At 35.1% G+C, this 16,147-nt stretch overlaps 1 protein-coding gene across 2 annotated transcripts in view; it reads left to right on the forward strand.

Annotated features, from left to right (window-relative positions):
• LOC106884520 (phospholipid-transporting ATPase ABCA1) overlaps positions 1–16,147 on the forward strand; it is a 287,667-nt gene that overhangs the window by 216,345 nt on the left and 55,175 nt on the right. For both annotated transcript variants that reach the window (XM_052969717.2, XM_089355446.1), the window contains exons 38-45: positions 1,029–1,179; positions 1,856–1,979; positions 3,767–3,896; positions 4,846–4,966; positions 6,721–7,038; positions 8,260–8,394; positions 12,616–12,719; positions 15,384–15,476. In XM_052969717.2, the coding sequence (XP_052825677.1) occupies positions 1,029–1,179; positions 1,856–1,979; positions 3,767–3,896; positions 4,846–4,966; positions 6,721–7,038; positions 8,260–8,394; positions 12,616–12,719; positions 15,384–15,476 (1,176 nt within the window). The remainder of the gene's footprint in view (positions 1–1,028; positions 1,180–1,855; positions 1,980–3,766; positions 3,897–4,845; positions 4,967–6,720; positions 7,039–8,259; positions 8,395–12,615; positions 12,720–15,383; positions 15,477–16,147) is intronic.

Consider the following 16,147-nt stretch of genomic DNA (forward strand, 5'->3'; position numbering starts at 1 on the left):
TCTTCGCTTGCCTCAACAGGTCTTCGCAAGCGCAGTTTCTTACCCAATGATTGAAGGGTACTCTTAAATGGTCTGGTTATGCTGCACTGGCATAGGCCACTGTTACGGTCTCACTTGGTTTGCCAGGTCTTCTCAAGCACAGCATATCTCCAAAGGTCTCGGTCACTTGTCATCACCTCGGTGAGGGCCAACATTTGAAGGTCGTGCTTCATCACCTCATCCCAGGTCTTCCTGGGTCTACTTCTTACACACAGGTTCCCTCTACTGCTAGGGTGTGACACTTTTTCACACAGCTGTCCTCATCCATAAACAACACATGACCATACCAGTGCAGTCGTCTTTCTTGTACACCGTGTCTGATGTTTCTTATGTCCAACTTTTCTCTCAGGGCACTTACACTCTGTCGTATATACACACTGATATTACACATCCAGTGGAGCATACTAGCTTCATTTCTTGCAAGCTTACACATGTCCTCAGCAGTCAAGGCCCCTGTTTCACTGCTATGTAGCATGGCTGTTCGCACACATGCGTCATACAGTCTACCTTTTACTCTGAGCAAGAAGCCCTTTGTCACCAGCAGAGGTAGGGGCTCTCTGAACTTTGCCCAGGCTATTCTTTTTCTAACAGCTACTCTCTCAGAGCATCCACCCCCGCTACTGACTTGGTCACCTAGGTAATGGAAGCTATCGACTACTTCTAGTTTTTCATCTTGGAATGTGATGGAAGCTGTTCTCTGTACATTTTCAGTGTTTATTGCTCCCAAGCATTTGCCACACACAAACACTGTTCTCCCAGTTAGCCTTCTTTTGATATTGCTGCATCTCTTATGTGTCCATAGCTTACACTGGGTACATCTTATAGAGTTTCTACCTACGCCTTTTCTACAGATCGAGCAGAGCCATCTACCTGAAGGGGTTTGTGGTTTGTCTGCCTTCCTACTTATTAAGACTTTGGTTTATATACACACACACACACACACACACACACACACACAAAATAAAATTTGTCTATTTTTTTTCTTTTAGATGGGCTATAATTCCTATGATGTACCCATTTGCTCGCTTCTTTGACATTCCAAGTACAGCATTTGTTGCACTGTCTTGTACCAATGTCTTTCTGGGTACAATAACGACATTAGCTACCTTTATCTTGGAAATGTTACAGAATGATGATGAGGTAAGGTTCATAAGTTTCAATAAATTGTTTTGTTCTTTTTATTTTTCCTTTTTACATTTTGCTCATTAAATATAGATGTGTGTGTGTGTCTATGTCTGTGTGTTAGTTTACGTGTTGTTACTGTTGTTGTCAGTTTTCTGTCAAAGAATCTTCCACTCAATCATGCTTTTGAAAATGTGTGGGTTAAGAGTTTCCCTTACTTGAAGAACAGGTAATGTTTAGTGACTGAAAGGACTTCCAGCTGTAAAGCAATGCTCCAATGATATAAAAGGGTAAAAGGTAAAGACCTCCACAGTTACGAATAACCATGAGATTGCACCTAGAAAGTTCACCTCTACAGCTGAGTAAACTGGAGCAAATTAAAATAATAAAGTGCCTTGCACATGAACACAACACACAGCCCAGTCTGGGAATTGAACTCACAACCTCATGATTGTAAGCCCTACCACTGAGCCATAACCAGCCCATATATTGTGCCTGTTTTATGTTCAATGCAACAAGATCTAACTTCTTAGACTTTCACTACCATGTCATGCTAAAAATAAGCAATCACACCACTGAAATCTCGAAGTTACAAGGTAATGCATGATTAATTCGAAACAATGTGAATAAATAAGCATTGCATTTGTCAGAGTAATCTAAATGCTAAAGGTTTAATTGGTTTATTCACTTTCAGGAATTAAGGTATGTAAATGATATTCTGAAGAAGGTATTTCTATTGCTGCCTCAATATTGCTTTGGGCGAGGACTTGTACAAATGGCTCAAGATCAATTAATATATGAAATCAGTGAAAGGTTTGGTAAGTCAAGAATTAACTTATAACAAAGCTCAGACAAATATCTTTGATTTATAAGTGCACCTAGATAAGTAACACATTTAGCCATCTGTCTCTTTCCGTCTGTCTGTCTCTCTCTCTCTTTCTCCCTCTTTCTCTCTCTTTCTCTCATCTATACATGACATTTATAAATGTTTGAATATATGAAATTCCTACACATAGTTTACTTTAAGTCTCTACATATAGATGCAACTTCAACTAGTTTCTATCTTTCCCTCAATTGTAAGGCATTTTTGTCTTTCTTATCTTTTCTATTTACATTTCTTATTTACAAATTTGCAGTATTCCTTTAATGTTTGGATAAACATGTGCCTTCTCCATCCACCCATATTTTGTGAACCCACACAAAGAGGGTATGATTTAAAACTTATGTAGAGAAATCTCTGTCTTATAAGAGAACAAAGAAATCTTTCTACATAATATGTACTTGATCAATATACTCACTTAGTCATGCTAGTAGTTGATAATTGAAAAGGAACCCAGTTGCAAACTTCAATGTAACTCTTATTGAGAGGAGATGGAAAAACTCAATAGGTAGATCGATTTCTGTTAACTGAAAAATTCTGAAAATTTCACAATGAATAATAAATAACTTGGGTTTGTCCATATGAAACCACATCTGCTATTTTCACATTTTTGAGGACAAAGGAGAATTTTAGATATCAGATATCAAATCTGTTTGAAGATTTGGCAAAATACAAGAGGTCACCAAAGTTATCGGTATCAATGAATGGCTTGTTGAGAAACAGATGGAAATGGTTTGGACATGTTCTGTGTATCCAGTTAGATAGAGTATTATGAGAAACAGTGCACTAGAGGCCAAAGAAGCAAAGAAAGAAAGATCAAGACCAACATAATTTGAGGTCAATACAGAGTGACAGTCTGTGGTATTATTTGTGGCAGTGGAGGAAGAGGAGGATATTACATAGAGTAGTGGTAGCTAATGGGATAGTGTATTGAACTACTTGTTCTTAAGTGCTGAGTACAAATCAGATTCTGGCATTTCAAGTGTTTCTAAGCAGAGCAGTTCCTCAAATCGTAACTTAGGTACCAAATCAGCCTGGGAATGTTCACCCTTAGACCAGAATCCCCCAGTTGTCTCAGGTACTTTTAATTTTGGGTCTTGACTCTGAATTTAATCAAGAACTTCTTGTGATGAGGTGGTGAGCTACAGCCTACTCTATTTTAAACTCATGAATTGGGTATCAACTGCCAGATAGAATTCTCTATTACTCTTTTAATCTTTTACTTGTTTCAGTCATTTGTCTGTGGCCATGCTGGAGCACCGCCTTTAGTCAAGCAAATCGACCCTAGGACTTATTCTTTGGAAGCCTAGTACTTATTCTATCGGTCTCTTTTGCCGAACTGCTAAGTTACGGGGACGTAAACACACCAGCATCGGTTGTCAAGTGATGTTGGGGGGGGACAAACAAAGACACACAAACATATACACACACATACATATATATATATACATATATACGATGGGCTTCTTTCAGTTTCCGCCTACCAAATCCAGTTACAAGGCTTTGGTCGGCCCAAGGCTATAGTAGAAGACACTTGCCCAAGGTGCCACGCAGTGGGACTGAACCTGGAACCATGTGGTTGGTAAGCAAGCTACTTACCACACAGCCACTCCTACGCCTACTATGAATTTTTTAATTAGATTTCCTTTACCAATATTATAATTCCAGGTTCTTCAGTTGGAAATCAGTGTAGTTCTTTCATTAATGCTTATTATTTCTTCACAGGTGAAACGGTGTACTTAAATCCATTTGAATGGAACAAAATTGGTCAGAATCTTTTCGCATTATTTATCCTGGGAATTATCTTCTTTACTATAACTCTTCTTTTGGAATACTCTTTCTGGAAAAAATTCTGGTATAGTAATGCATTTTTCTTTCTATAAATAATACATTTGTGTTTATGCTGTTTTTATATAATAGCTTTAATGAGAAATATTATGAAGCATTTACATTAATTACTGTTGAATTACATGGACTTAAAGTAAGAAATGTATGCTGTAGTTATATACATTGATTAAAATTACACATGATTGATTCAGTTAATTGATCTGTTACTAAAGCAAAAAGTGTGTATACTTGTTTATTGCAGTTGCATTGTTACACCATTTAACTATTAGTATGATTACTTTCTTGAAGATATCTGACATAATGCATACTGCAATATGGTGAATGATCTTACTTAATAAACAGACACCTTAATTCCACCAAACTCTTCAGAACTGCAAATATTCCACAGTCTAATTATTTGCTTATTGAATCCAAGAATTTAAACAAGTATACCCCCCCCCCACATACACACACAGGGATTAACCCTTTAGCATTTCAACCAGCTATATCCAGCCCAAATATTCTACCTATTTTATTTTCAAACTGGCCAGTCCCAGCCTCTCACACCTACCCTACAATGTCATGCTAAAAATAAACAATCATAATTCCAAAATCTCAAAGTTACAAGATAATATAGAATTAACTTTAAAGAATGCGAATAAATGAACATTACTTTTCACAAAGAAATCTGAATACTAAAGGTTTAAGCATTGAATATATTTTAACTAATGATCACACACTTGCATATATATATATATATATATATATATATATATATATATATATATATATATATATATATGTGTGTGTGTGTGTGTGTGTATAATACAATGTAATACAATTTTTCTGAATTATCAGATTTTTTTAAATGCTAGACCACTGGTTTTTAAATTGAAATTAATATTCAATTTATCACCCTCAGTATATATATATATGTATGTATGTATATATATATGCATTTATTTTTTTATGTGCAGGAAACCCAAACGTATCAGTGCGCCATTTATTCCCGAAGACACAGATGTTAAACAAGAGCGAGAGAAAGTGATGTCTAATAAAACCACAGATGATATCTTAATCATAAAAAATCTAACAAAGGTAATGGAAGGAAATAATTTTTAAGTGATTTGAAAAATTACGTAGCATCAGTTTCTGTTGACTGGAATATGTTGTGGTGTTCATTCTTGTCCTAGGGTTGTTAAAAGTATATCATCAGCATCATCATCATTGTTTAACGTCCGCTTTCCATGCGAGCATGAGTTGGACGATTTGACTCAGGACTGGTGAACTGGATGGCTGCACCAGGCTCCAATCTGATCTGGCAGAGTTTCTACAGCTGGATGCCCTTCCTCACGCCAACCACTCCGAGAGTGTAGTGGGTGCTTTTATACGTACACACACACACACACATATATTTTTATATATATATATAAGTATATATTATGTTCTGAGTTCAAACATACATACATGGGGTATTCTTCTGTAAAAGTACTTACTATATATATATATATATATATATATATATATATATATATATATATATATATATATATATATATATATATATATACAGTGATGTATACGAGTAAATATGAGTTTCAAAACTGTTTTAAAGAAAATTTGAAGTTAAGTTATGGACTAAACTTGCCGATGTGCTTACTGTTTGTAGTTTTGTAACTCTGGCAATTTTATTGGTAACTATGACATACTATTGATTTCAAATTTTGGTGCAAGGCCAGCAGTTTCAGAGAAGGGGTTAAGTTGATTACACTGATTCAAGTGCTCAAGTGGTACTTATGTTATTGACCCTCAAAAGGAGGCAAAATCAACCATTGTGAAATTTGAACACTAAGCCTTTCGCCTGGTGTGCTAATGATTCTGCCCACTCACCACCTTACTATGGCATACTATTACTTGCAGACTTGTGTTACTTGCTGCTGTATCCTAGGAAACTCGGAAACTCATCTAGATAATACAATGAAAGGATTTGGTTTTAGTTTTACTGTTACTCAGAAAATGGAAATGGAAAATCCAGGAGTCATTAGTTGCTGTGTCCTAGAAAACTCCTCTAGATAATGCAGTGAAGGCATGTTATATATATATATAGTCTGATTTGAGTGTATTGAGGAGTCTCAAAATAATTCATATTTACTTCTTGGCTAAAACTGATAAGTTTAGTACCATCAGAAACACATAAACTCCTTTAGTGTGTGTGTGTGTGTTTTTTTAACCTTTTTCTAAAGCAGTTGACTAATTTGTAAAGGCATATGACTTAGTGGTTAGGTTGTTGCACTTGTAATCCTGAGATTGTGGTTTCACTTCCTGAATCAGGCAGTATTGATTCTTGAACAAAGGACTTCATTTCACATTGTTCCAGTTCAATCGGCTGAAAATGAGTTCCTGTAATAGCTAGAAAGTTAATCCTGCAATAGACCACTTTTACATTCGAGGGTGGAGGTGGTGGATTTGTAAAATCAGTTATTTATATGCGTCAGAATCCAGATTAAGTTCCTGCTTTCTGAACCCTGGGGCTCATAACAGACCTTAGTCTGAGTCTAAATCTAACTAACTTAATCACAATGGCTATAAGATTATAAGTTCAAATTTTACTACAGTCATTGTATTATGTCTCTGAGCAATGCACATAACTAAGCTTTACAGTTAAAAGTATGAATGACATCTAGCCATGAAAAAAAAAAGATAAAAACAACTACTCCATTAATAACACCCTTGAAAGACTGGAAGAAAAAATAATAAATGGTAAATATTAAAAGAAAACAAAAAAGTTGTAATTTAGCTATATATATATAATTGTTTATTAGAAGCTCATGTTTTATTAATTTGTCTTTCAGGTTTATACTGGTTATAGAAAGAAACAACTTGCCGTTGATCGTTTATGCATAAGTGTTCCTAAAGGACAGTGTTTTGGTCTGCTTGGAGTCAATGGTGCTGGTAAAACAACTACATTTAAGATGCTGACTGGTGAAATTAGTCCTACTTTTGGAGATGCATATATCAATGGTCATAGCATCAAAACGAATATAAACCAAGTTTACCAGAGCATAAGTTATTGTCCTCAGTTTGATGCTTTAAATTCTTTGTTAACTGGTCGAGAACATTTGGAACTTTATGCCAGACTCCGAGGAGTGCCAGAAAAAGAAGTTAAACAGGTAAGCAACATTGTAAAAAATGTCAGTGCTGCATGTTATGTAGCTCAATGTATTAGCTATTTCAATTATAGTGTAACCTATAGCATGTTTATTGTGTTATAGTTTTCATGAAGCAATATCTGGTTCCTTATATTTCAATATTTCAGGGTTAGGAAGACTTCTTCAGGAAATCTTAACCATCAACCTATGTTGTTTTTCTATAATTTACATTGTTTTGGTTTTTTTTTAAAAATTAAATAATAATGACTAAAAATATTTATATGGTTATTGTGGTTCAGTTAAACCACAATATTTGTTTTACTCTTAGTTATATTTATTATTGCTAATTGAAAAATCAATCACTTCAATCAACACTATTTCACATATGTTGGTTTCAAATTTTGGCACAAGGCCAGCAATTTCAGAGGACGAGGTAAGTCGATTAAATCAACCCCTCTTCTTAACTGGCACTTATTTTATTGACCTCCAAAAAGACGAAAGGCAATGTTGGCCTCAGTGGAATCTGAACTCAGAACATAAAGCTGGATGAAATGCCGCTAAGCATTTTGCCTGGCATGCTAACAATTCTGTTAGCTCACCCCCATAATAATAAAAATAATCCTTTCTACTATAGGCACAAGGCCTGAAAGTATGGGGGAGGGGTAAGTCAATTACATCGACCTTAGTGCTCAACTGGCACTTATTTTATCAACCACAAAAGGATGAAAAGCAAAGTCAACCTCAGCGTAATTTGAACTCAGAACATAGTGGCGAATGAAATGCTACTAAGCATTTTGCCTGGTTGGCTAATGACTCTGCCAGCTCGCCACCTTATTATTGTTAATAATAATAATAATAATAATAATCCTTTCTACTAAAGGCACAAAGCCGGAAATTTTAGGGGAGAGGACTAATCGATTACATCAACCCCAGTGTTTCACTGGTACTTAATTTATCGACCCTGTAAGAATGAAAGGCAAAATCAACCTTGGTGGAATTTGAACTCAATAATAATAATAATAATAATAATGACTGTAATCTTTAGTCTTCCCCACTTTACTCTCTAGCTTTTCTTCATTTAAATAGTTATGTCACTGCATTATAATTTTAAACTTATTCATATCTAAAGTGTGTAAAATTTTAGTTTGCTTTATTAGTTAGTTTAGATGTATATGTCACTTCTCAGATTTTTACCTATGAAATTTTACCTTTAACTAAAGCTGTTTATTATTATTATTTCAGGTAGCCAACTGGGCAATATATAAATTAGATTTAACTAAATATGCTGACAGACCTTCACAGACATACTCAGGTGGAAATAAGCGGAAGTTATCAACAGCAATTGCCTTAATTGGAAACCCAAGCATAATTTTCTTGGTAAGTAAAAATGATGATATCAATTATCTTAAATTTGTTTTTGTTTTGTTTGTTTTTGTAACTTTTATTTTGTTGTTATATGGAACTCGAGCTCTACCCAGCAGTGTTTAAGACCCAGCCTAATTCTGACACACATGTTCACCTCACACCTTGAGGATCACCTGTGATACCTCATCACCACTATTCACTCTGTCTGTCTGTCTGTCTCTGCCTCTCTAGCTCCCTGTCAGCTACTTCCGCCCTCTCACTTATCACCTCATCACCACTATTCTCTCTCTCTCTCTCACTCTCTCTTTTATGATATGAGTAGACATATAGCTCCTCCACAGGAAGAAACCTAACATGTTCCCTTCTCTCGTATCTTAACCCCACTCATTTCCTTGCATGATGCCATCTCCATCTTTACTATAGCTCCACCTCATTTGGAGGGGGATCTTAGTTTTTGCAAGCTGCATGGTGACCTCACTTGTACGAGTGTCATGTAAAAGACACCCAGTACATGCTGTAAACTGATCAGCATTAGGAAGGGCATATACCATGGAAAATATGTTGACATTGAAACATGATGTAGTCCTCCAATCTGTCAGTTCCTGTCAAAGTGTTCAACCCATGCCAACATGAAAGATGAAGGTTTGATGACAATAGCAATGGCAACATTCATCTTTCCTTTTCAAATAGACATCTATTCTATTAGTAGCATTGCCATCACCTTCCATGATCCTGTCTTCTGAGGCCTAACATACCACTTCATGCCAACATGGAAGACAGATGTTTGATGACGATGATGATGACAGCATTCATTTTTCCTTTTCAAATAGACATCCATTCTAGTGGCAGCATTACCATAACATACCAGGATCCTTTTTTTTTTCTGAGGTCTAACATACCCCTTCATTTATCATTTCCACTAGTCCTTAGGCTGTCATTAATGGTTCTCATTCAACTGTAAGCATTCATGCTAATCCCCAGTTCTGTCTTACTCAAGATTTTTCCTACAGACACTGACCATAGATATTTAGTCTTGGCACCCACCTAATCAATTTCAATTAGTCTGGATGACCCTGCAAAGGTCATAGCTATTGCTTTTTTTACTTTAACTAACTTAATAAAACCTAAATGTGAGTTAACTTCCAAATTATATTCCTAGAAGTTTACTCTTTTACTTGTTTCAGTCATTTGATTGCAGCCATGCTGGAGCACCGCCTTTAGTCGAGCAAATCGACCCCAGGACTTATTTTTTGGTAGCCTAGTACTTGTTCTGTCGGTCTCTTTTGCCGAACCGCCATCGGTTGTCATGCGATGTTGGTGGGGACGAGCAGACACACAAATATATACACACACATACATATATACCTGTGCCCAGCGTCACCTTTCTGGCACTTGTGCTCGCAGCATGTGTAAGGATTTTCGAGCGAGATTGTTGCCAGTGCCCCTGGACTGGCTCTTGTGCTGGTTGCACATAAAATACACCATTTTGAGCATGGCCGTTGCCAATATCGCCTGACTGGCCTTTGTGCTGGTGACACGTAAAAGCACCTACTACACTCTCGGAGTGGTTGGCGTTGGGAAGGGCATCCAGCTGTAGAAACTCTGCCAAATCAGATTGGAGCCTGGTGTAGCCTTCAGGTTCCACCAGTTCTCAGTCAAATCGTCCAACCCATGCTAGCATGGAAAGCAGACGTTAAACGATGATGATGATGATGATACGACGGGCTTCTTTCAGTTTCTGTCTACCAATTCCACTCACAAGGTTTTGGTCAGCCCGAGGCTATAGTAGAAGACACTTGCCCAAGGTGCCACGCAGTGGGACTGAACCCGGAACCATGTGGTTCGTAAGCAAGCTACTTACCACACAGCCACTCCTGTGCCTAAAGTTTATTGAAATATAGTTGAGCAGGGCCACTCAAAACAACACTTTCAAATAAGGATGCATATAAAATTTCAGTTGGTGCAATGATTTACAAAATGTGAAGGAGAAGTAGCACCATATTTTGGATGATTTAAATATTCATAATTGACTTTTTTATCATTTTAATAATTAGTATTTTATGGTGTGATGATAGACTGAGTGTTTAAAAATAGCTGGAGTGATTGGGATTTTATTATTTTAGTTATTAGTTTATGGCATGAAGATAACGTGGATGTGTAAAAATAGCTGGAGTGGTAGGTAGCTTAATGTTTAATTTGTGAAGATAGAGTTTAACAATATAGATCAATAGTTGAATTGTATTTCTGAGTGTGTGTGTGTGTGTATGTTTTTCCATTATATAAAATAGTGAGCTATTGCATTATATAGTGAGCTGTTGTATTGAATAGTGGACTGTTATATTGTAAAGTAGAATAGATCAACTACAGTTACCTATTAATTCAAAAACATTTTCATTTCTAACTTTTTTCGCAACTATTATAGGTTTGCTGGTCTCTGTAAAGTAAAATTAGATATTTGCATGTTCTAGTGTGAGTCATTACAATAGCTTGACAGACTATTAACAAGGAGTTCTTTGTAAATTTCAAGTGTGTATGCTGTGAGAAGATATGAGTACTGAATTTTCCAGCCAAGTGCGAGAAACAGTCTGAAATGTTTAGGGTAGCAGTCTCCCCGTATGAACATTGTTAAATATCATTTGCCAATGTGGACTAATTTTCTCAGACTCTGCTTTTTTTCATTAAAAAGACTAACAATATCTATTAACTAAAAATAAAATTTTATTTATAATCATCTATAGCTTACTCTACACCCTACACAATAAAAAAACAACAACATGAATGCATATGTAGCATGGTTTCAGGGGAGATTGAAGTGTGGTATACTTGATTTGAAAACCTGTAGGTTGGATCAATGTCTGATTAGCTTCTACTTTGCTGTAAATCTGAGAAAGATTAACTTGACCTAGTTAACACGAACTGCAATAACACTATTTATATGGCAGAACTATTTTGAACAAAAGTTGTTACATTTATGATTACATTATCATGGTTTCAGTTTCTAGATTGGCTGTGCTTTGTGTTCTTGAGCAGAACACTTCATTTCAGATTGCTCCAGTTTGCTCAGTTGTTAATGGGTAACACCATGACAGGCTAGCTTTCTGTTCAGAGCAGACGTTGGCCTGCTCACCTAGCCAGCAGGGTGGTCTCATGTGAAAGGTATAACAATGCAGGGAAACACATTGTGACTAGCGGTGTACATCTGATTGTCTGATCAATACAGTGAAACAGTGATTACTAAATTAATGGTTTCAAATTTTGGCATAAGGCTAGCAATTTTGGAGAGGGGAAAGTCAATTACATCGCCCCCAGTACTCAACTGGTATTTATTTTATCATCTCCAAAAGGATGAAAGGCAAAGTCAATCCTGGCAGAATTTAAACTCAGAATGTAAAGACAGACAAAATGCCACTAAGCATTTTGCCTGGCGAAATAACAATTCTGCCTGCTGGTACCACCTTAGTGATTATTAAATTAATAGAAATTAATTTATAAAGTAAAGGAATAGCATAGATTGGCGATGGAGTTTTAATTAATGGAGTGTCAGGTTTGTTTGAGTCATTTCAGTAACATGCTTAATTCTTTTACCTGTGATTTTTGGTGATAGTAGCTTAGAGTAGAAGACCGATTGTATTGTCATTGTTATTAGTAGGTAGGGGGCTCCAAAAGGAGTCTCAGGGTGTAGCGTCCCTGCCTTCCTGAGCTAGTTTTCCACCACATTTTTTTAAAATTGTAGTAGAGGCCTTGGTCTCAAGACCACTCATGTTTAGAAACTGGGGTTGGGGGTAAGCAAGGGCATGCTCCCCATAGAAAATCCAGCTCCAAAAAAGCCTCTTGATAGCAAAGGAGAATGAGCACCAACCAGCCCAAAGGTTGGGGTGAGCTGCACCTGCCTACCTCAGTTGCTATGGTATTGAGGCAGATCCAGCCACTCCCGTAAATGGAGACAAAACCCAGATTTAAAACACTGGAGGAGGAGGAGGAGGAGAATTAGTGACAAAGTCTTCATAAAGGACTAATGACTCATTCAAACTCATGGAGCATTTTCATTTTGATTAATGAATTTATTATTCTTCTGCTTAATTGAGTAATGTCATTCAGTTTATAAAAATGAAAAATAAGGGTTGTTTTAAAGTTTGAGGAAAAGTTATATAAACATTTGTATTAAATAAAAAAAAATGTTTAATGTTGGAAAAGAAAATTCTAAAATAAACTGACCATGTTAATTATTTGAAGGATGAACCAACTTCTGGAATGGACCCTAAAGCCCGGAGATATTTGTGGAATTGCATCAACAGTCTAGTAAAAAGTGGACGATCTATAATTTTAACGTCACACAGGTATTTATTATTCTTTCATTAATGTCATATGAGTCATCATCATCATCATGATTGTTATCTTCATTTTAACATCCTTTTTTCTAGGCTTGCATGGGTCTGGCAGAATTTGTTGGGACAGATTTTATTCAGCAGATGCCTTTTGCTCTTATTGTTGTCAACCCTCATCTGTTTCTAAGCAAGGGAGTATTTCCTCATGGCCAAACATGTTTTCACTGAAAGCAAGAAATAAAGGACTCTGTATGTCAGTAACACTTGTTCATAACTACCCCATGTTGTCAAGATAAGGAGGCATACATATTCGCTCTCACACATACATGCATATACAAAAAAATTCATTCAATTTCAGTCTATCAAATCCATTGGTTGGCCTGGGGGTATTGTAGAAGACAGTTATCCAAGGTGCCATGCAATAGGACTGAACCTGAAACTATGTGCTTAGCAAATAAACTTCTTAACAACACAGTAATGTTGTACCTATTGATGTAAGCATGAAAGTGGGTAACAATTTGAATATTGCTGTTTTATATTGGTGCAGCATCACAAATGTTGTTGTAGAGTAACATCAATAATTGAACTAGCACCAGTTGATGCTTAATTTATTAACCTGTGAGGAAAGACAAAGCTGACTTTAGCAGAATTTGAACTCAGAATGGGGTTAAAATTATTAACTGTGAAGAATATTTGAGAACATTGAACTGTTTCAGTACTGAACCACTGAGGCTATTGCAAATTTTCTTAAGATGTCTGCAGGTATCCATAGCAGTAGAATATTGTTTTATATAACCCATAAATGTTTAGAAAAGTTTAAATTATCATTACAATCCATCATCATCATCATCAGTCATGTTTCATGCTGGCAAGGGTTGGATAGTTTGACAGGTTCCAATCGGTTCAAGAGATTTAAGAATGACAGAAGTGGGGGGAGAGAGGAGAGAGCGCACAGAAGTTGGGGAAAGCAGGGAGGAGGAAATAATTATGGAAATTGAAATTTAAATCAAATTACTATATGTAAGTTACTTTATGTATTTGTTTAGCAAGATTATTGATGTGAAAACGTGTGTTGAAACAAATATTGTTATAACTGGGGATGGTAAAAAAAAAATGACCCACCCCAAGTATAACAATACTAACTGTAAGGTTTATGATACAATGAAGCTTTGCTATTTGAAGCACTGCTACAAGTCAGACTATTGACTAAATGGTCCTATATTCCTATATAACCATTATGCTATGCTTCTAGCTTCAGTTTTCATTAGTACTTAATGACAAGGAAGGACATTTAGCTATAAAAATAATTGCTCCAACAATATTCACTATTAAGAGAAAGATTAAGAAAAAAAATGTCTTTAAATTAATTCCAAACCAGGTTATCACAATCAATGTATGTAAAATGAAATAAACTATGAAGAATTGTGAAAAGTAATTTGAGAATTTAACTGTATTATCTTTGCATATGCTGAAAATGGAATATTTATGTGCTTAGTATATTTACCAAATTAAATATTGATATTAAATGCAGTGTACCAATAGTAATGTAGTGAGCCAAATATAATTTTTTAATCAACTGAAGTTATAACTGTAATAGGAAGAAAAGAGATTAGCATTATTTCCTTTGTAGCAGTGCACAGTAGTGTTGGAGCTTGATGCAGTCCTCTGGTTCGCCAGTTTCAGTTGAACTGTCTAACCATGCCAGTGGGGAAAACAGACATTAAACAAGGAGAAGGAAGAGGAGGAGGAAGAGGCTAACTATTTGCATTAAAGCATCCATAGGATGTTTTCTTGTGTCATTGTTAATATTAAAGGTGGTGATGAGCTAGCAATGATAGTAGAGCATCGGGAAAATCCTGAGTGCATACTTCTACACTGAACTAGCCATGTACAGTTTTCACTCGAAACAATTGCACCACACCTCCACCCTGTAAATGTGTGATCCCATGGCGATCCCAGAGATCAATATTTTTGGTTCACTTTGTTTATTCAATTATTTTAATTGATTCACTAAAAGAAAAAAGGAACATTTCAAGAGATGGAGATTAGGGATTTGTTGCAACACATGGCTAAGTAATGGATTTCAAAGAAGTGCAATTCTAAAGAATAACAATATTCCTAACTGATTAAGTGCTGAGTTTAGATAGAGATAGTGAAGGATATTAGAAAGATTTAAAAGCAAACAGATTTTTGGTGGAATAAAAGCATTTGTGTAAATCCAGAACAGCAAATGTTTAGATTTGTATGAATTTTTCATTGAATACATTCTTCCTGTACACTATCTCACTATGGGAAATGCTAATGGATTGAATTATTTTCTCAATGGCTGTCTGAATTTTCACCTTCATTTTATTTGAAGTATAATGTTGTGCAATTAGTTGAACAAACATAACACCCAAATGATTGGGATAAAGTTAGTGTATAACTTTTGCATGTTAGATTACTTGCTAGCTTTTATCTCTGTTAATAAAATATTTTGTTAAAATTTTGTATTATATGGGTTAAAGATGAGCTGATTACAGTTTGTTTGTTTTTTTTGTTTGTTTTTTTTTTTTTTGCTTATCGATAATTTGACAAACTTGAATTTCTCCCTGTTTTAAATATTTTTCATATATTCTTATTAAAATTTTTTGTTTTTGTTTTTTATTAATGACAAATTCATAAATTCTACTTCAGTATGGAAGAGTGTGAAGCTCTATGTGGAAAAATTGCTATAATGGTAAATGGTAGGTTCCAGTGCCTTGGAAGTGTACAACATTTAAAAAATAGGTAATTTCTTTTTTTTTTCTTTTTTTTGATAATTATTTTTAAAATAACAACAGAATTTTATTGAATTTTGTCTTGTTTTTCAGAGTTATTTATTTTGTGGAAATTGCAAATTAAAAAATAAATAAAAATATATATAATGCAAAAAAAAAAATCAATTGAAAGGTATTTTTGAAAAGTCAAATTGAATTTGAATTAAATGTGAAACTCAATAAAAAAAAATGTAACTTTTATTATTCACTCTGTTTCAATTCAAATTTAAAGCATTATCTTATGCTCTGGAAATATCTCTTTCATCCATCTGAAATTTCGAAATACAAACATCTTGAAATGAAATTTCCATCTCTACAAAAGTAATGACTATATTTTGAATTTTTCATCATGAATTTTTCACAATATCAATACATGTTTTATTGAAGTTGTTTTAAATTTCTTTGTAATTACTAATTACAGAGAAATATCAGTTTGATACGGTGGCTTCCCTAGCATACCAAATTATTCAGATTTGAATTTCATTAGGTTATTTAGCAATATCCCAAATTTTACTGAATTGAAAAGGAGCCAAACTGTAGAAAGTTAAAAGTTACACTAAAATTCAGCATTGGCATGACTCTGTCAGATTTAGAAAAGCTGTAAATTGGTACCATGGGGAGGTAAAGCTATTCCATGTAAGC

The sequence above is a fragment of the Octopus bimaculoides genome, chromosome 7 (assembly GCF_046866305.1).
Source record: "Octopus bimaculoides isolate indiv1 chromosome 7, ASM4686630v1, whole genome shotgun sequence".
NCBI classification, from domain to species: Eukaryota; Metazoa; Mollusca; class Cephalopoda; order Octopoda; family Octopodidae; genus Octopus; species Octopus bimaculoides.